This window comes from Pomacea canaliculata, linkage group LG7, assembly GCF_003073045.1.
Source record: "Pomacea canaliculata isolate SZHN2017 linkage group LG7, ASM307304v1, whole genome shotgun sequence".
NCBI lineage: Eukaryota > Metazoa > Mollusca > Gastropoda > Architaenioglossa > Ampullariidae > Pomacea > Pomacea canaliculata.
In genome coordinates, this window is record NC_037596.1 from 28,224,879 (window position 1) to 28,246,583 (window position 21,705).

Genomic DNA, 21,705 nt, shown 5'->3' on the forward strand with positions numbered 1-21,705 from the left:
AAGAAATTTCTGGTGAATTTCATGTTGTACAGCCAACGCTAATGAATAACAACATCAGAAAAAGTAATCTTTGTCGTCAGGACAAATCCTTTCCTGGGCTTGTTTTATATATGTGTGTGCTATGTTTTATGATAGCAACACGTGACTAGCACTCATGTTATTGGAACAGGGCCACCATGCAAGGCCACTACGCCTATAAAAACCTTGACAACTTAACAGAAAAAATTTACAATGAGCAGTTTAACAAGTGAACACTTGAGAACACGAATGTTTTGTACTTAACGCACTATGGTAGCTAAGATACTAAGTAGCATTAGTCGTTATAAAGTCTTCAGCATAATCTTTAACCGAGAAACTATGCTATTAATTTTACAAAAAGGAACACCTGTGTCAATACACTTGGAAAAAAGCTTAAACTATTTTCTAAACCTCAAACCTAAGATTACATTTAAACAATGCAATAATAAAAACTAATGGTCATTGACCATGTAACTTTAATTTCAAATTTCAGTGCATATTTAAATAGGCTGTAGGTTTAGCAAAATTTGCAAGCATGTGGTGGATAAATACATAAATCGTTTTTACAATCAGTGTATTTCACTCTTTAATACTGAACTTATTTGCTTAATACCAAATGTGAGATTGTAAAGAAGTTGAGAACTACAGAAAGCGGACAGGGAAATTCATTTGGTCATTGTAAAGACGATTTGTTTATTATCCAAATTTCCCTTTCTGTTTCACATCAGGTTTTGTAATTTGTCTTTAAAATGTAGTTACAGAACAAGTAATATGCTAGAAACATGCTACTAAACCCAGTAATTTTATTGTCAAAATATAATATTAGCACAAACATATTAACGAAGGCTATCCAAGATAAAAGATTCTTATTTTACAAGTAAACTCATGTTATGTTACGAGAAATAAATAAATACACTGAGAAGAACCTATGTTATATTAAGAAGAGAAATGTTATACCTATGTTGTACAACATGTAAGTCGAGCTGGGTTTTAGTATTTTAGTTTCTAAGGCACTGAGATTTTTATAATAAAAGCTCTCTTATAATTCAGTGTGAGGCCTGTGAGCTTCCCACGTGATCATGTCAGAGAAAGTACACAACAGTGTGTTGTAATATATATAAACTAATAATATTCTCGGGCTATAAATTCTTAGCAGCAGCACCAGCAGCAGAAAGACTTTTAAAAAAATTTTATTGTCTTTTTGTCTTCTATAAAGCAGTGGTCTGTCTTTGCCTTTATTTTGCTCAATTGCTATAGGTGTATAACTGTGTGTATTTATTTGTGTGTGTGTGTGGCTTACTTGCTAGCTCTAAAATCTGATGATGTATCCGGATATCATTATAATAGTCATAGCACAGTGCACGACGTACACCGTTACCTGGGTCTTACCCAAGAGTTACTTAACCTTTAGGTCAAGGTTATGCTGCGCGAGGAAGTATTGTTTGTCAAAGGTGACCTAGAAATGATAAGAGTCCTCAAGCTCTCGTCGAGTCGCTGGGTTATTGTAGGCAACACACAGTGAAAACATAAGTGTCAAGTTATTAGCCTTGAAGATCCATCAATACATCTGTACTCAGTGATCAATAGCACAACTTCTACATTAACTCGCTGCGTCACAGGCGGGTCTATGATATTTTGTCAGAGGGGAGGGCGGGTATGATCTATTTTTGAAAGGGGGGCGCGGTACCTTGTACCTGGACTTGTACCTCCCTAAGGATAGAAAGATTGCATGCATTATTATTTCAGACCAAACACACCCTCTCTATTCAAACATTCAGCTGTATCCAACATGCAGGAGCTACAAACTGCCAATTGCGTGGAAACCTGCTTCCTAAAGGTCCTTTGCACCAGCATCTACAACCATCCTAAATAAAAGTCACAAGGACGTAGTACGTCTACAATATTACCTGGTATATTGTTTAGCATATTAACATGTGTGTGTGAGAGAGAGAGAGAAGGAAGGTGTATGTGTGCGTGTGTCTTGAATGCCATGTATGCGTTATGTTGTTGTTGGTGTTGTTGTTGTTGTGTGAGTGGTGTAGTAGCAGTAGTAATTGTGATCGAACGAAATAATTATATCTCAGACTTCTTTTGACAAGGAAAACAAAGTTTAATTTGACTTGATTCCAGTAGTATTTTTCTCGTAAAGGGAAAATACTTTGTAAAGCTCAAAGATCAATCAGCATTTACTTCCCCTTGACTACCAATCATATATGTGGAAAAAAAATGTTTATAACTGCGTAGTAAATGCTGATATCAATAACCACTGTACACAGTACATCACCTTATTGTTGATTATTAAAAGCAGATTCTTATATTAAGGTAGTAAATTCAATTTTTCTCTTACAAGTGCTGTTTTGTTTTTGTTATTGGATTGTTATTGTAAGCATGAAAACTAATACAACATATGTATAACTAGCAAAATGTCGCATATGTCAAAATCAGCTCGTCAGCCACCTTTCAGTTAGAAATACATCATGTCCAAATAAAATTGGAATATAGGAGAAGGTAGGACTGGTGACAAAAAGACGAGGTACATAATACGTTTGTAAAATCAAATTCTTAGGATATGGTTCACTCAACCAAAAAAGTATAAAAAAAAAACAAACCGAGAGATTGTTAGCTATTCAAGCACACGACAAACCCGAAGCAGATTTAACCATTAGTCTATGAAGACTGAAAAGACCTGGTAAACGTATAAAAGCGAGGCTAACACATTGTCATATAGCAACACAAATAAAATCCTCGGAAAACAGCAAGACAGAAGGAGTGCACTCCTTCCCTTAGCTGGCTATATGCAAGAACATAACGATGTAGCATGTTGCGGGTATCTTGTTTCTAATAACATTTAGAATATTGCTTTATTAAGTAGATATCTAAATAAAAGTTTATGGTAGAAAAATCTATGACATTAGGTAGATGAAGTTTACTGTCTTTGAAAAGTAGCTTACTTCGGTGAAGTGGGTCTCGAAACAAATGGCAATACAATATAGAAAAGAGACATATTGCTAACACGGATTACTTACTTGTTATACAGAGTTTGTAATAGTCAAATATAATGTTCACATAGCGATTTCAAAAATTGTACATTTTAGAAAAAATTAATTATACATAAAGTGGTGCAGCTTTAAATTGTGCAAATATTATTGTTTTACAGATCAGCTTTCTATAAAGAAAGGCCAATAAAGTGATATAATGAAAAGCAATAATTAAAAAAAAATATTAAAGTTGTAGACTGTAGTCTTCCAAAGTCAGCCTAGGGTTCCAGGGTGACTGAAAAAGAAAAACAGTAATTGTTCTTATGGACTTCTCCGGACATGATCATAATATGTGTTTAAAAACGTTTATAGACATTATGAAGATAATAGGTAAAGATTGATTATATCAATTTTGCACCCATATACTTTAAACAAAGTAAAGATCATTAAATGGTTATAAAGCAATAATTTTGTTAATGATTTGTGTGTAAAATGCGAGTTGTATATGTTAATTCTGAATAAAAACTCTTTTGAAATATCAGTAACAAAATGCTCTTGTAGCTGCCAACCAACTCAAACTATAACAGCCTAATGCAGAGTTCTTCGAAACGAATGAGGGGAAGAAAGTTTACCAGTGGTGGTAGTAGATGTTGTAGTTGTTGACGTTGTTACTGCTGTTGCTGTCGACAAAAATAGCATAATAAAATGAATTTTTGATCTTTAAAGAAAGTCTTTACATAAAATGTAAAGTTTTAGAATACTTCTTACTATAAATATTAAGTAATATTTTACGAACACTATTAAGGTAAAAATAGGCTTTTACCGTTTCCGGTTCTAGATTTCGTGGTTGTAGTCACCTTTGTAACTGAAAAAATAAATAAATCGAGAAAGCCGTTATATCGTTATTAGGTAATTTTATGATATAAAAAATTATAATGTTTATTGCAAATGCAGTATATTGAAATTATGTTTATGACTTTAAAATAACTCAATAGTTGTCATCTTCAAAAATGTTTTATATTTAGTTATATAAAAACATGACTGTAACAATCACGTGCATTCCGTCCCTCCACATTCTTACTCACTTAGAAGACATTGTAAGTGCTATAATGTTTAAAAACAAAAAGTCGTATTGCTTATCCCATAAGTTATAAAATGTTTATCATAGAAATTCTAAAACTATTTTGGTCTAGAACAAAAAGTTGTGTATACTCTTTTCCGTTGTAGTTGTTGTTGTCGGCGATGTTGTGGTTGGCAAGGATGAGTCTGAAAGTATGTGCCAACATTTGGAATGAATTTAAACAATAAACAACGATTCTCAGCATTTGATAGGAATCTTTTGTTTACTTTTTTATGTACAGGTGAAATATGTTTACATTTTTAGTTTTTTTCTTTTATATCTAATTTAAAAAATTGTGTTAATAAGTTTCAAAAGTGTAAATATATTACATGTGTACTGTTCCCACTCGTTCGTCCGTCAGTTGATCATCATTTATGATATTTGTCTTAAAAATGTCAAACATTTAGGTCAGAAAACTAAAGAAAAGATAGGTGTATACCCTTCTTTATTGATATACGTATAACGTATACGTTATTTTTTTTCTAATTGAAAAAGTGTAAGAAAAAAAAAAGGTTTGCAGAAATGTTGTATTTAAAAATATTTCAGTTCACACATAAAATATGTGCATACCTTTTTAATGACAGACTTAGTAGTCGGTTTGGTAACTGCAAAAAAATAGGAAAATAAAAAAAAAACTTATTAAATCAAAGCATTTAAAAACCGTAAAAAAGTTTAAACTCAGCTATAAGAAGTTGTTAATGTTTAGCTGAGGTGGTGTCAAGATATCACTCCTTGAAACTCCGTTACTGAACTATAATGGTTACTGCAATGTTTGGAAAACCTTTTACTGCTTCCTTGTCTAATTATCCAACAAACTGTAAGTAATATAATGTTTAAAAACAAAAAGTTGAATTATTTACGCTTATCCCATAAGTTATAAAATGTTTATTATAGAAATTCAAAATTGTTTTGCTCTAGCAAAAAGAGTTGTCTATACTTTTTCTGGTTGTAGCTGCTGTTGTCACTGTTGTGGTTGGCAAAGGATGATTCCGAAAGTATGCACAAACATTTGGTAGATATTTAAACAAGATATAACGATTATAAATATTTGATAGAAATCTTTCGTTTACTTTTTTCATAGAGTTTAATTATTCTTACATTTTTAGTTTCACTACCTTTTCTTTTACAAAAAATAAATATGTAATAATACATTTTAAAAGTGTTATTATAGGACATGTGGAGTGCTCACACCCGTTCGCCCGTCAGTCTAAAATCATTTATAACATTTGTCTGAAAAATGTCGAACATTTGGGCCAGAGAAACAAAAGACCCAGCTTTGGTGCGGTTGTTGTTGGCGATGATGAAACTGAAAGAATACCATGTTGATATATTTTACATATTTATTGCATATTTTACTTTTTAAGTCTTAAAATTAAAATGTGTTAAAAATGTATCTCTTAATCTATTACTGACAATAAAAGTAATAAAATCTGACTCACAATAACAAAAATTTTCATTGCAAATTATTGTACATGTAAAAATAAGTTTCTTCCATGAGCCAGCACATGTGTTGTCACTTTACCTCTAACCGGACAACGATAATATAAAGCCGTTGTCAATTTTGTCTACAACATCGACAATTTTCAAGTAATTTAGTGTGACATTTCTATGTTCGGGTAAGAGCAAAAGTAATTTTTATATTTTGTTCTATTAATTATTTTGCGTTTCTTTAGTTAAGTTAGTTATCTCTATATACGTTCGCACTTTCCTTTTCTTTTTGAGTGTGAAGAAGGATGAAGTTGCGGAAATGTTTTACTTATAATTATGTAAGTATAAACATAAAGTATTTGCATGCCTTTAGTAATGGTAGCATTATTAGTCGGTTTTCATTCAGTAATAAATTCGGGAATAAAAAACTACTTGTAGTAAAGCATTTAATTAAAAACCAGAGACCAACTTAAACTCAGCTATAGAAAACTCTGAGGTGGTGTCAATATTTCACTCCCTTTACTCCCTTACTGAACTATGCTGGTTACTGCAATGTTTATTAAACCTTTTAATGATCTCTTGTCTAATTATCCAACACATTGCTTCATCTTTCTATTGTTATCACCATATATGAAAAGATAACAAGATACGGCTAAAGTTAAAAACTGCTTTATTTTTGTAGTTTGGCACATAAAAAGGTGCTTACCCGTTGTTAGTTTAACAGTAGTAGTACCTGGGCTTGTAACTGTAGTGGTTTCTGAAATAAGATGATTATAAATGATTGGTTTGAACTATATCTTTAAAAAAACTTAAGTTGATAATATCAATAAAACAATCGCTTGCTAAATTACTCGTTATGTGTTTTTTCCATGCATACAAGTGAATCTTTATAACAATGCCTTTTTTTCAGCAGTTCCAGACCTCTTTTAATCAAATCAAATCAAAATCAAATCAGACTTTATTGTCTGTCGAGGAGACCCAGGACAGAAATTTGTCTTTGCTCACAAGGGCAGGCTTACATATACAGACATTTAACACACAGTTAGGAGTAAAAGTTAGGAGTAAAAAAGTGTAGATTGCACCAGTCCATCAAAGCAGTTTATGTTTATCCTAACAACAAACCTTGGGTACCCAGGGGCCTAAAAGCAGTGCTTAACAAAAAGAAACATGTGTTCTTCACGGATTCTGCCCACGACAGAAAATTGGCACATAGAGATACACTTACAGCTCTTTGTTTATAATAAATCAGCAAGGAAGCAAACAAATAAAAATGTTAGAGTTACAGCAAATAAAAGGAGACAAACTACGACTTTTTATCATTTCATATAGCTTAAAAGAGATTTTAACAAAAGCTTATTTTATTAATAAAAAAGAAATGAAAATAATAGTATCATAAATATAAATGTTTCTCGCCCTCTTTGCAGATGACCCCAATGTCATCGGAGTGGTCACATTCGGTGATATCGAGCTTTTTGTACCTGCAGTCCAACAGGCTGCTCTCTGTTCCTCTGCACTTCACATAATCAAAGATAATTCTTCCTGCTCCGGATCCGTATGCATTTGATGTAGCAGCTACTATTGCAGAACTGTTATAGATATATCAAAACTGACTTAAGCTTTTATTAGCAACACAGATTTAAGAAGACATTAAGTAAAATGTTTTTAATTGAAGTTTACTCGAGAAATCTTTAGTGTAAAGCTAGAACATTAAACGAAATGAAGTGTAGCATTCCTAAAAAAATGTTTAAATTAAAATATTTTTTACATTTAGTAGCATAAATACTTGTGTATATATAAATATATGTGCTTGTATCTATAATATTATGAATACTTTAAGAGGATCTTAGCCATGTAACAAGACTTTTAATCTTAGCTTATGAGCTATTTAAGACAAAATTATCCAATGCACAAAAACCTGTTAAAGCCTGCCATCCTGCAGGCCACCAAAGCAGATTTGTCTCCAAAGCGACTGCTGCAAACTGACTTCCATTCTCCGTTGTGAAATAGTTCTAGACGTCCCCCCTCTGCGTCTCCGTCAGCTAGTCGGGCTGCTACCGGACTATCTGTTAGTTGTGAAAACGAACAGATTACTTCTTTATAAACGGTTTCTACTAATGCATGGAAATATACAGAATGAAGTACAGGATACTGATTTTCTGTTAGTAGTACTAGCTGTTTCAGTGTATATAACACCTGAAAATCGAAAGGTACATCATATATTGTCAGAGGAAGATGACACTAGACTGGTAAATAAAAAAATGGTTCGGACAAAAGGATAAAGATTTTGTACTATTTTTGCTATTTAAAAAGAATAAATTTCTTTTAAGGGCTTCGTGAAGTTTTAAATGTCAATCCTATTTTATTGTATGTAGATATATAGATATAAGTTGTATAAAACTACATTCTTGATAGTAATAAAATATGTATAATGTAGAAACATGCATAACAGCAATGACTTTTACCTTTATCCAACCATATTTTTGCTAAATAAAAGAGATTATATTTGAATTTTTGTTTCACATCTACTAGCCGTTTGTGTACATCTTGACCAAAAAAGAAAAAAGAGTCGCCATCATTTACAGCATTAGCCATGTTTATAGGACATTCATGTATATGTTTTAGCACCCAGTAAACGAAACTTAGAGAATGTGGGCCATTTGACAAGATAATCTTATAAATAATAACAAAATACATTATATTTGATACAAAATTACAAACAACTTAAAGGTTAATCACTTTTTCTGATTAGTAGTGTGCTGAATTTGTAAAAAATATTGGTTGATATTTATTTTTCCTTATGTTAACAGTTTCAGACCAGTCTCAAAGCCCAGGATCCAGAGATAAAATAACATTAAGTTTTAGTTAAATTAATTATGTTTATTTGCATATAGCCTGGAAATATTAATGTTAAAGTAAATAAAAAAATTACATAAGACTGATTTAACTGCAAAAAACCCCCAAACAAAATTTAAAAAAAAAACCGTTAGGAGAGGAGGGAGGAGAGTAAAAGCTAATGTCATAAAATATCTCATTCGTGCCTTCCTTGCAGATAACCCCGACATCTTCGGAATGCCTGCAGCCGATGGAGTAGAAGTTAGAGACTTCACACTCCTCAAGACTGTTTTCTGTTCCTCGACACGCTACATGATTGAAGATAATTGTTCCTGCTCCTTGTCCGTATGTACTTGTGTCAACAACTGTTGCTCCAAAGCTGTTAGATAAATTAACAATTTCAGCAAGTACATTTTAACACATTTTAAACAGGTTAACACACACGATGTAGAGTTATACGTTAATTCTAGATTAGGTAGTTTTACAGAAAATATTATTTAAAAAGACACGCACAAAACCTTTGATTATAAACCATTTTTTTTTCTAAAATGCTGCCTATAAAATAATAAATGTTTAATAGCGCCAATACTCCCCAGCTGGGGTATTAGAATCCCGCTATGTTACAAAAGAGAACATAGCTTTTACAATTGGTTCATAAGCTATTGCTTTTAGACAAAAATTAATTTTATTTTAAAATAAGACAAACCTTTTTAAGCCTAGCATCCTGCAGGCTACCCTGGCCTCCGTGTCCTCAAAGATATCGTTGCAGACTGTACCCCACTCTCCGTTATGAAATATTTCTAGACGCCCCGACATTCCGTCCCCGTTAACTAGTCGGGCTGTTAGCTTCAAATCTGTGGAGTCTGAAGACGAACGGATTGTTTATTTATAAATGGTTTCCATGCATGGATGGAAATATATACCTTGAATTACAGGATGCTGATTTTCTGTTAGTAGTACTAGCTATTTCAGTATGTAAACATGGGGACATTAAAATCTACGCTGTGCTTTTGTCATTAAAAATTAACACAAGACTTATTAAAAAAAGAATAGTTAAGAGTAAAAGGATAAAGAAGGCCTTTAACTACTCTTGCTCATTTTGCTAATAAAAAGTATAAACTTGTTATGAGGTCTTCGTGTGCTTTTCTAGGTGTAAACATTCTTAAATTAAAATTGTTGTTAAATTTGTGAAACAAATTATTGATAGTTATGGCATATGTATGATGTAAAACCCAGTATGACAGCAAAATTACTGTAAGCTTTATATAACTGTATATTTGATAATTAAAAAATATTGTTTAACTTTATGTTAGCATGTCTACCAACCGTTTTCTACACCCTTTCGAGGAAAGGTGAAAAATTAAGAAAGGGCCTCGTCATTATTTACAGCAGTATCCGTGTTTCTATGACATTAATGTGTAATATCTTTTTGGAAACCCACGAAACAGAACTCATAGAATGGTGGAAATTTTACAAGAAATTCCAATAAATAATACCAGAAATCACCACCTAACAGAAAACGACAATTACAGAGCACAATCGCTTGCTTTCTAACTTGTTTTATGCTGCTTTGTGAAAAATATTGGTTAATATTTAGTTTTATTTTATTTTGAACAGTTACAGACCAGTCTCACATTCCAGCATCCAGAGCTAAAAAAGCACAATGTTTAACTAAATGAATTAAAGTTAATTGTGCATATCCTGTAAATGTACTAGTAACGGGGTTTAAAGTAAGACGAAAATACAGTTGGGGGAGGTGGTAGGAGAGAAAGCAAATTTCACAAAAACCTCTTTCTTGCCTTCATTGCAGATAACACGGACATCATCCTCATGAAAGCAGGAGGAGGTGTCGCTCGAGTAATCGCACTCCGCAACACTGCTCTCTGTCCCTACACAATTTACTTGACTGACGGCAATTCTTCCTTTTCCTTTTCTCCAAGGACGGAAAACACCTGCTTTATCAACTCTTGCATTAGAGCTGTATGATAAATAAACAACAATGTCAGCAAACAAACACGATGTAAAGCTATATGTTATTTTTTGACCAGGTAGTTTTACAGAACAATCTTCTAAAAAACAACATACACGACACCGATAAAAATAAGCTTGTATTTTTCTAAAATGCTGCTCAATAAACAAATCAATGACTGTGTCGATACTCCGTAGCAATGACATTATAATACAGATATGTTAACCTGGAGGATACATCTTTTATATTTGTTGAATAAGCTATCACTTTAAGACAGAAAACATTTTGATTTTAAGGTAAGACAAACCTGTTAAAGCCTAGCATCCTGCAGGCTACCCTGGCCTCTTTGTCTCCAAAGCGATTCCAAGCATCGCAGACTGTGCCCCATTCTCCGTTGTGAAATAATTCTAGACGCCCAAATCTTATGTCCCCGTCATCTAGACGGGCTCTTAGCTGCATAACTGTTCGTTGTGAAAATGAACAGATAACTTGTTTATAAACGTTTTCCATTCATCCATGCAAAAAAATAGCTGGGAGTACAGGTTGTTGAATTTTTGTCAGTAGTACTAGCTGTTTCAGTGTATATACACTTAGAAATCAAAAGGTTCACTATTTTCTATTACGATAAAGATTACACTAGACGTGTTTGGGAGAAAAGGACAAAAAAAAAAAAAAAACCTTTGTACTACTCGTGCATGTTTGGGAATTTAACAAAGATAAACTTCTTAGGAGGGGTTTGAATGTTTTTCCAACTGTAAATCTTTTTTTTTTTTATTGTATAAAGATATTCAAATATAAGTTGAATAAAAAGTTTCTTCATAATAATAACATATTTATGATGTAGAAACAAGTATGAAAGAAAAATTAATGAAAACTTTATAAAACTATGTCTACGAAAATTAAAAAAGATTTTGTTTGACTCTCAGTTAGCCTGACTAATAACTGTCTTAACCTTTAACGGAAAAAAACAAAAAACAAAAAACTGAAGAAAAAGAGCGTCGCCTTTATTTGCAGCAGTATCCACGTTTATATGACATTAATGTTTTAGCAAACCCAGGTAAACGAACTGATAAAATGGTGTCCATTTTATAAAGAAATTCGAAAAAAATAAAACCAGAAATAACTATACCTGATTGAAAACGACAAACAATTACAAATCACAAGCGCTTGCTTTCTTACTTTTGTAAATGATGTCAGATGATGTTAACTTTTTCTTATTTCAAAAGTTTTTGTATAAATCTTACATCCCGGCATTCAGGGCTAAAGTAACATTAGTTTTAACTTAATAAAAGATACTTAATTGCACATAGCTTGTAACGGTAATGTAATAGTAAAGGGGTTTGAAGAAGGACTGATTTTACTACGAAAGAAGCAGTTGGGAGAAGAAGAAGAGCGAGAGCCAATGTCATAAAATATTTCTTTCTTGCCGTTCTTGCAGATAAGACCGACATCTTCGTTATGACTGCAGTTGTGGGAGTCAAAGGTCGTGTGATTGCACTCTGCAAGATTGATCTCTGTTCCTTGACATTTTACTTTATGAGGGTAAATTCCACCTGTTCCTGCTCCGTATACACTTGTTGGAACAAATTTTGCTTCTCTTCTGTTAGATAAATCGACAACAACGGGAGCAAGTACAAATAAACATCACATATTAACACACACGATGTAAAATTAAACGTTATTTCTAGATTAGTTTTACAGAAAGGTCTATGTTGCCTCATAAAATAATAAGTAATATTAATGGTGTCGATACCAACTAGCACATGCATTATAATACCGTTATGTTAAGGTTGAGAACATATCTTTTACAATTGTTTGATGAGCTCTTACTTTAAGACAGAAACAAATTTTTTTAGGGAAAGGCAAACCTGTCATAGCCTAGCGTCCGGCAGGCCACCCTGGCCTCTTTGTCTCCAAAGCCATCGGTGCAAACTGTGCTCCATTCTCTGTTGTGAAATACTTCTAGACGTCCCGTCTGGTGGACCCCGTTAACTAGACGTGCCGTTAGCGGACTAACTGTTAGTTAGGAAAACAAACAGATATCTTGTTTAAAATACGTTTCCATTAATGCATGAAAATATAATGTAGCTGAAAGTATAGGATGCTGATTTTCTGTTAGTAGTTCTAGCTATTTCAGAGTATATACACATGAAATCAAAAGGAACTCTTTGTATTGTCAGAAGAAGATGACACTAGAGTGGTGAAGAAAGAATGGTTGGGAAAAAAATAAAAGACTTTGTTTTACTCCTGCTCTTTTTGCTAATAAAAAAGGACAAAGATTTACGAAGTATTTTTTAGTGGAAATCTTCTTTTATTGTGCATAATAAATGTTGTATAAAAATTAATTCTTAATCTATAAAATATGTATGCTGTAGAAACCAACATGACAGCAAAATGACTGTAAGGTTTATCAAGCCTTATTTTTGTTAATTAAAAAAGATTTTATTTGACTTTATGCTAGTATGTCTACCATCCGTTTTTATACACCTTGACACAAAATGGAGAACAATTATAAAAGGGTGTTACCATTGTTAACAGCAGTATCCATGTTTATATGACATTGATGTATAATATGTTTTTGCAAACCCACGTAAAGGAACTCATTAAATGGTCAGGTCAGGTCCCATGCCCTCGATAGGGGGAAAACGTCCGGCAGCAGCAACAGACAGAATTTTCCAGGTCCTGTCTTGAGCAGATGAGAGCAGGTCTGGCATCTCGCGTTCGGTCCATTCTTTAATGTTGGTGACCCTTTTTTAACAGCTTCACGACTAGGCTCCCTTCGAGGGTTCCTTGTAGGATCGTCTTGGACAGGGTGTGTCGGGTGACGTGACCGAACCAGGCGAGCTTGCGCCGCTTCACTGTTGCCAGAAGGGGCTCATGTGGGCCCACGAGGGAGGTTACGGTGCTCCGTACGTATGCGTTGGTCTTGTGTTCGCGGTACGAGATGCGGAGCAGCCTTCTCAAGCCCACTTTGTTCTCAAAGGCCTGGAGCTTCTTTTCCGTTGCGGCAAGCAGCGTCCAAGTCTCGCAGCCGTAGAGTAGGATTGACACTACGAGGGACTTGTACAGCCTGGCTTGGTACTGAAGCTGATTGAGTTGCTTCGCCAGATCCTATCCAGCCTGGACATTGCGGATGTTGCCATACCAATTCCTGATACGGATCTCTGCTGTACAGCAACCATCTCTAGTCAGGGTGGCACCCAAATACTTGAAGCTGTCTGACAGTTTCTGGCCGTTCATGAACGATGTTGCTGCTGCTGTCGGTGGTGGAAATAATCATTACTTTGCTTTTTTCTCGAGCTTATTTCCATCCGGAGGCCCCGCTCGCCTGGAGAGTCCCGAACACTCCTGAAGTTCGTTGTTACCTGCCACGTGAGGTCAATGTCATGCAAAGCGGAGGTTACGCATCTGCCACCAATGGAGATTGAGGTAAGGTTTTTTGTGTCGTCTGCATGAAAAGATCGTTAAAAAGCGATGGGAGAGTAGGCCTTGAACCCCTTTGATCGTCATGCAAGAACTCGCCTATACGGTGACGATGTTTAGTACGCGCTGGAGGCGTTCTTGTAGTGTGTTGCTATCAGTCCCTCTCTATGTTGAACTCATTAAATGGTGTTTTTAAATTAAAAATACATATAATATGAAAATCCACTCAACTGATAGAAAACACAGACTTTGAACTTTCACAATTGTAATGTACTCAAAATGGCTTGATATTTAAATTTTCGACCTTTTTTAACAGTTTCAGACTAGTCTCACAGCCAAGGATTATGGGTTAAATTACTAGTCACGGGGTTTAAAGAAAGAAAGTTTTTACTACAAAAATCACAGCTGTGAAAAGAGAGAGAGAGAGAGCGAGAGCAAATGTCATAAACAATCTTTTTCTTACATTTCTTGCAGGTTACGCCGACATCATCGAATGTTTGCAGTCGTGGTAGTAGAGACGATTGCGAGAGCACTCCGCAAGACTGCTCTCATTTCCTTTACAATTTACATCATCGAGGATAATTTCTCCTTTTCCTGCTCCGTATATATGTGAGTGAACCACTCTTCCTCCAGAGCTGTTAGATATATCAACAGCAATGTCAACAAATACACATTAACAACACAGATTAACACAAAAAGCAGTTTTATTTTGCCTTTAGAATTCCTTTAATAGTGTCGTTACTCCACAGCAGTGCCACTATAATACAGTTATGTTATTAAAGTTATGTTTTTAAAGTTATGTTATTAAAGTTATGTTATGAAAGTTATGTTATTAAAGGTATGTTACTAAGGCAAAGTTATGAAGAAAATATTTTTTTATTGGTTCATACGATATTACGTTTAGACAGAAAACAATTTGATTGTAGGGCAAGACAAACCTGTTAAAGCCTAGCATCCTGCAGGCTACCCTGGCCTCTTTGTCTCCAAAGCCATTGTTGCAGACTGTACTCCATTTTCCGTTGTAAAATATTTCTAGACGTCCCGCCTTTCTGTCCCCGTTAGCTAGACGGGCTGTTACCGGTCCAACTGTTAGTTGTGGAATTGAACAGATCTCTTCTTTAAAATACAATTTTCATAAATGCATGGAAATATAATATAGCTGAAAGTACAGGATGCTGATATCACATCAACTGATAGAAAATGAAAAAGCATTACAGAGCACAAACGATTGCTTTCTGACTTGGATTGCTTGTGTGAATGATATTGGTTGATATTTACTTTAAATTTACTAGTCACGGGTTTTAAAGAAAGAAAGTTTTTACTAAAAAAGTCCCAGTTGTGAGAAAGGGGAGAGTGAGAGCAAATGTCATAAAAAATCTTTTTCTTGCATTTATCGCAGGTAACGCCGACATGATCGGAATGTCTGCAGTTGTGGTGGTAGAGTCTATTGTGATAGCACTCCACAAGACTGCTCTCTGTTCCTTTACAATATACATCATTGAGGATAATTTCTCCTGCTCCTGCTCCGTATATACGTGGGTGAACAACTCTTCCTCCAGAGCTGTTAGATATATCAACAACAATGTCAACAAATACACATTAACAACACAGATTAAAGTTATATTATTAAGGCTAAATTATGAAGAAAATATTATTTTGATTGGTTCATACGATATTACGTTTAGACAGAAAAAACTTTGATTCTAGGGCAAGACAAACCTGTTAAAGCCTAGCATCCTGCAGGCCACCCTGGCCTCTTTGTCACCAAAGAAACCGGCGCACACTGTACTCCATTTTCCGTTGTGAAATATTTCTAGACGTCCCCCATCATGCGTCCCGTTAGCTAGTCGAGCTGTTACCGGACCAACTGTTAGTTGTGGAAATGAACAGATAACTTGTTTATAAACGGTTTCTATTAATGCTTGCAAATGCTAGCTGGAAAACAAGGATGCTTATTTTCCGTTAGTAATACTAGCTGTTTCAGTGTATATATGCCTAGATTAAAAGGTTTGCTATGTTTTGTCACAGGAAGATGACACTAGACTGGTTAGAAAAAAGAATGTTTGGGGGAAAAGGATAAAAAAGACTTTGTACTACTATAGCATTATATTGCTAGTAAAAAAGGTTAAAATTTTTATGAGGGTTTTCCTTACTAAGTGTTAATCCCACTTTAATTGTAAATACATATAGGTTATAAAAAAATCTCGATAGTAATAACATACATAGGATTTAAAAAAAAAACCAGCATGACGGGAAAAGGACTGAAAGATTTATCAAACTATATTTTTGTTAATGAAAAAAGGTTTAGCTTCACTTTATGTAAAAGTGTCTTATAACCGTTTTCCTAAACCCTTATCAGCAAAGGTAAACAATAAATAAAAGAACGACATCATTATATGCATTATTTTCCATGTTTAAATTTTATTTATGTAAAATATGTTTTCGCAAACCGCGTGAATGAACTTATAGAATGGTTGCTATTTTACAAAATATTCCAATAAGCTCTACCAGAAAAGACTATCTGATAGAATTGAGAAAAAATTGCAAAGCACAATCACTTGCTTTCTTATTTGTATTGTGCTGCTTGCATAAAAGATATTAGTTTCATATAACGTTCCTTGTTTTGCCGTTCCAGACCAGTCTCACAGCCCAGGATCCAGAACTAAAATAACATTAAATTTAACTAAATAAAAGATACTTTATTGGAGATAGCCTGTAATGGTTAATGTAATAGTAAAGGGGTTTTAAAAAAGACTGATTGTACTATTAAAGAAATATTTTGTAGAGAAGGGGCAGCTACAGCCAATGTCATTAAATATCTCTTTCTTGCCCTCATTGCAGATAAGACCGACATCTTTGGAATGACCGCATCTGCTTGAGTGGAAATTACTAAGATCGCACTCCTCAAGACTGCTTTCTGTTCCTTCACAATTTACTTCATGGGGTAGAATTCTTCCTGCTCCTTCTCCGTATCTTCTTGTTTCAACAACTAATGAGTCAGAGCTGTTAGATAAATCAACAACAACGTCATCAAGTTCATATCAACAACACGGATTAACATACACAATGTAAAGTTATACCTTATTTCTTGATTAAGAAGATTTACAGAAAAAAACAATAAAAATTAGAGATGCAGTATAACAAAAAATAATACTTTTGTTTAAATGTTGCCTTATAAATTAATTTAAAAGTTTAACAGCGTCGATACTTCTTATCAGGGCCATTACGATACCGTTATGTTATGTGGGTTTATAAGCAAATACTTTTAGAAAACACATTTTTATTTTAGGGGAAGACAAACCTGTTAAAGCCTAGCATCCTGCAGGCCACCCTGGCCTCCCTGTCCTCAAAGCCAATGTTGCAGACTGTACTCCATTCTCCTTTGTGATATATTTCTAGACGCCCGGACTTTCTGTCCCCGTTAGCTAGACGGGCTGGTCCCGGACTAACTGTTAGTTGTGGAAATGAACAGATTATTTTAACGGTTTCCAATCATGCATGCAAATATTTAAGTGGCAGTAAGGGATAGTAATTTTCTGTTAGGAGTAAAAGCTAATTCAGTGTTTATATACCTCGAAATCAGAAGGTACGCTTTGTATTGTCAAAAAAAAGATAGCACTAGACTGCTTTGGAAAGAATGGTTTGTAAAAAAATGATAAAGGAAGATTTTGTACTACTCCAGCTTTTTTTCAATTATAAGAATAACATTTTTATGAAGGGTTCTTGTGTTTTTCAAAGTGTAGATAAAAAAAAATTCTATAGATATATAGATTTATGTTGTTTGAACATTTTTTTATAGTTATGACATATTATGATGTAGATACCAAGCATGTTAGCTAGTTGAACTGTAAGCTTTATCAAACTGTGTATTTGTTAATTTAAAAAAAATTGACTTTATGTTAGCCTGTCTATCACCCGTTTGTGTACACCCTGGTCAGAAAAGACGAACAAAAAAGAAAAAGAATGTCGCCATTTATTTACAGCAGTATCATTGTTTATATGACATTCATGTATAATATGTTCAGCAAACCCAAGTAAGAGAACTTATAGAACGCTGGCTATTTTACCTGAAATACAATAAATAATACAAGATAGAAAACGACAAACAATTACAGAACAGAATCGCTTACTTTTCCGAGTTGTATTGTGCTGCTTGTGTTAATGATATTGGTTGATATTTACTTTTCTTTATTTTAACAGTTTCAGACCAGTCTCAAAGCTAAGAATCCAGAACTAAAATAACATTATGTTTAACTAAATGAGTTGTGAGAAAGAGGAGAGCGAAAGCCAATGTCATAAAATATTTATTTACCTTCATAGCAGGCAACAGCGACATCATCGGAATGACTGCAGTCGCTGGGGTAGAAAGTAGAGACATCGCACTCCGGAAGACTGCTTTCTGTTCCTTGACATTTTACTTCTTTGAGAAGAATTCTTCCTGCTCCTTCTCCGTATTTGCTTATTGTAACAACTGTTGCACCAGTGCTGTTAGACAAATTAACAACAAAATCAGCAACTACATATTAAAAACAGATTAACAAACACCATAAAACGTTATACGTTATTTGTTGATTAGACAGTATTACAGAAAATATAAACTATAATTTTTTTCCTAAATGTTGTAATAATAATACCGTTACTCTACCTTACAGAACCTGTTTTATACAATTCCTTCATAAGCAATTGCTTTAAGACAGAAAACAAATGTTTTAGGGAAGACAAACCTGTTCAAGCCCAGCATCCTGCAGGCCACCGTTGCCTCTTTTTTTCCAAAGCCTTTGTCGCAGACTGTGCTCCATTCTCCGTCGTAAAATATTTCTAGACGCCCCGAATTTTCTGAACCGTTTACTATACGGGCCACGAAATGCTTAGCTGAAAGTTTGGCAAAGAAAACAGATTCATTTTTTATTATATATTCTATTAAATAATGTATAGCAAAATAATAGTTTTATATAGTGTTCTTCTTAATGGGATTAAAGTTGAGTGGTTATTTCATAAACGATAAATTTGATACAATTCTCTAGCATTTTTACACGTAAAGGAAAAGACTTAAAGGTAATTAATATACATCAGAGATAAAATAACATTAAATGTGAAAGATATCTAGATGTAACGGTCAAGGTAATAGTAAAGGGGTTTGAAGAAAGATTGATTTTACTAAAAAGGACACAGTTTATGTAAATGAGTTGTGAGAGGGGGAGAGCGAGAGCCAGTGTACTAAAATATCTCTTTCTTGCCCTCATAGCAGATAACTCCGACATCTCGTCTATGACTGCAGTCGCTGCTGTAGTAAGTCATGTGACGGCACTCTGCAAGACTGTTCTCTGTTCCATGGCACTTTACATCATCCAGGAGAATTCTTCCTGCTCCTGCTCCGTATGCACCTGATGCAACAACTGTTGCTCTAGAACTAGTTAGATAATCAGCAACAACGTAAGCAAGTACATATTTACAACACAGATTAACACGATGTAAAGTTATACTTGTTTTGATTAGGCACTTTCACGCACAAAAATAATGCACGTTACCTAAAAATATAAACCATTTTTTAAATGCTGCCCAGTAAAATAACAATTAAGTGTGATAGCGTCGATACTCGGCCATTATAATCCCGTTATATACCCTATTACTTTTAAAAAGAAATATTTGTACTTTAAGGGAAGACAAACCTGCTAAAGCCTAGCATCCTGCACGCAACCCTGGCTTCTTGTATTCCAAAGCCATCGTGGCAGACTGTGCTCCATTCTCCTCTGTAAAGTATTTCTAGACGCCCCGCATTCGCTGTCCCGTTAACTAGGCGGGCTCTGAACTCTTCGGCTGTCAGTTAAAAAAACATTGATTATTCATGACAAGTTTATATGATATTATCCTTTTTTATTAAAGGATATAAAATACAAATAATAAGCACAACAATTAGTTTATATTTCATTTAGTATGAGACGATCATTGTTTTAGAATTGCAGTCCTCTAGTATATCTGTGTTAGTAAATAATTCTTGAAAAATGACATCTGCACTTGGATAGTAAGAGGAAAAAACATGTGTTTTATATACTTAAAAACATTTTGACTCAATGTCAGAAACATTTTCGATGATAAATAGGTAAAGGACGATATGTTAAAATAGGCACTAATAACTATAAATGGTTGCCTTTTTATTATGAAACTACAGTTAGTGTTTACAATTTTTTGTGTGACTTGTATCACTCCTTATTCATTGAATTTTTTTTCAGTACTACAAGTTATAGTAAGAAAATCCTAATTATGTGTGCGTAGTTATTAAACATTTAAATGATTATATGGATAGCACTGTAAATTTAATAACTTATAAAGGACCTTGTCCTGTCCCCTCTTTAATGCTAACAGCTAAATCGTCTGTCATTGAAGCGGGTGACACCGACAGTTTGGAAGTAGAACCATTACTCTTACTCTCTTACGTATATAAGTAAAGAGGCTTCAGTGCTGATTGACATAGCATCGGTCACACACACGACAAAGAAATAAAATAAATGTATTCTCTTGATTACTTTATTTTTTATCGTATTATTTGTCGCTTTAATTAAATTGTAACATCTTCCAGTACGTTTGTGTGGATGTGTGGATATGTTGAAGAGAGAGATAAGTAGTAAAGCCTTCACCTTAACGTCTTAATTCTTCTAATTATACAACTACTTGTCTTAATTATATATATATAAAAGGATAAATATGATCCATAAATGTAATATACATATATATATAACTTGTTTTAGAGTTATATAAGCGCTCACCATTGCGTTCTTGAATATAAAAACAAAGATAGATAACCAGTCTAATTACGATAAGGACATTGTACAATTTATTATATAATAATACAATAGAGCCAAATCTTCATGCTCTTGCAAGTTATACGTATTTACCAGCTGCATGTGCATGTCACTGCAGTTCAGTACATTTCTATTCTTCACAATAGTAGTTGTCAAGTTGTATTACATGTGTTTCCTGTTAACTAAATTCATAAAAGCTAACAGACACACTCAAAAAGAGGTTGCTTACTTACCTAAACCAGGGACGAAAAGAAGCATCATGAAAACAATCCTAGACATGATACACGATGGCTGGACCTTCACAAAAGTGTTGAAGCTGCAGGGATACCACTGCCTATAAAAAAAAAACAATGGCAGGCGAACGCTGGTCAGCAGGAAGCGTGGTACAGAGAATATCAAGATGTCTGAAGTGACTTGTCGAGAGCTTCAAGATGCTTGCTCTCAACAAGTGTACTTGAGTGCACATCGGCGTGTGTATTGTAATAGGCACAGACCAGAAAAACAGTAAAAACGTGAAAAGTAAGATCGACTGCATTTAGTATTGAACAGTTTTAGGCATCATCATTATCATCCATCATCCATCATCCATCCATCATCCACCATCCACCATCCACCATCCACCATCCACTCATCATCCATCATCCACAATCATCATCATCATCATCATCATCATCATCATCATCATCCGTCATCATCCATCATCATTCATCAATCATCATTAATCATCATCATTATCATCATGGCAGTTAAGATACAAAGTAGCATAACTCTTTAAGGTCTTCAGCCAAATGTTTAACGGAGAAACTACGCTCTTATTTTTATAAAAAAACACGTGTAAATACATTTAGAAAAAGCTTAAACTACTGCGTAAACCTAAGACCTAAGCTTCTAGTTAAATAATGCAAAAAATAAAGCTAATGGTAATTTACCATGAAGTTTTTTTTTTAATTTCAAATTTCATTGCCTATTTAAATAGACTGTGGCCTTTGCAAAATGTGGAAGCATGTGATGTAGAGCTGATTTTCTTTTCGCATACTTGTTGCTTAGACGATTTGTTTTTATTCTAATTTCTTTGTTTCACATCAGTTTTAAAATACAGGATTAACACATTGTACTTGTTTATTAAATTGTAGTTAC

General features: G+C 34.0%; 1 protein-coding gene across 6 annotated transcripts; it reads right to left on the minus strand.

Annotated features, from left to right (window-relative positions):
• Positions 1 to 2,107: 2,107 nt before the first annotated feature.
• LOC112568727 (deleted in malignant brain tumors 1 protein-like) lies at positions 2,108 to 20,900 on the minus strand. 6 transcript variants are annotated; one of them, XM_025246179.1, is made up of 21 exons: positions 20,802 to 20,900; positions 19,438 to 19,585; positions 19,006 to 19,178; positions 18,493 to 18,640; positions 18,081 to 18,253; positions 17,070 to 17,217; positions 16,599 to 16,771; positions 15,488 to 15,635; positions 15,157 to 15,329; positions 14,707 to 14,854; positions 10,176 to 10,354; positions 9,083 to 9,239; positions 8,583 to 8,755; positions 7,460 to 7,607; positions 6,958 to 7,130; positions 6,251 to 6,301; positions 4,688 to 4,721; positions 4,209 to 4,264; positions 3,820 to 3,861; positions 3,629 to 3,676; positions 2,108 to 3,291 (listed from the first exon to the last, which is right to left on the minus strand). In XM_025246179.1, the coding sequence occupies exons 1-21, from the start codon at positions 20,845 to 20,847 to the stop codon at positions 3,275 to 3,277; spliced, it is 2,556 nt and encodes an 851-aa protein (XP_025101964.1). In that variant the 5' UTR covers positions 20,848 to 20,900; the 3' UTR covers positions 2,108 to 3,274. The 6 variants fall into 6 exon arrangements, 4 of the variants coding, with proteins under 4 accessions (XP_025101964.1, XP_025101965.1, XP_025101966.1 ...); XM_025246180.1 differs by lacking the exon at positions 6,251 to 6,301; XM_025246181.1 differs by lacking the exons at positions 15,488 to 15,635; positions 16,599 to 16,771.
• Positions 20,901 to 21,705: the final 805 nt, after the last annotated feature.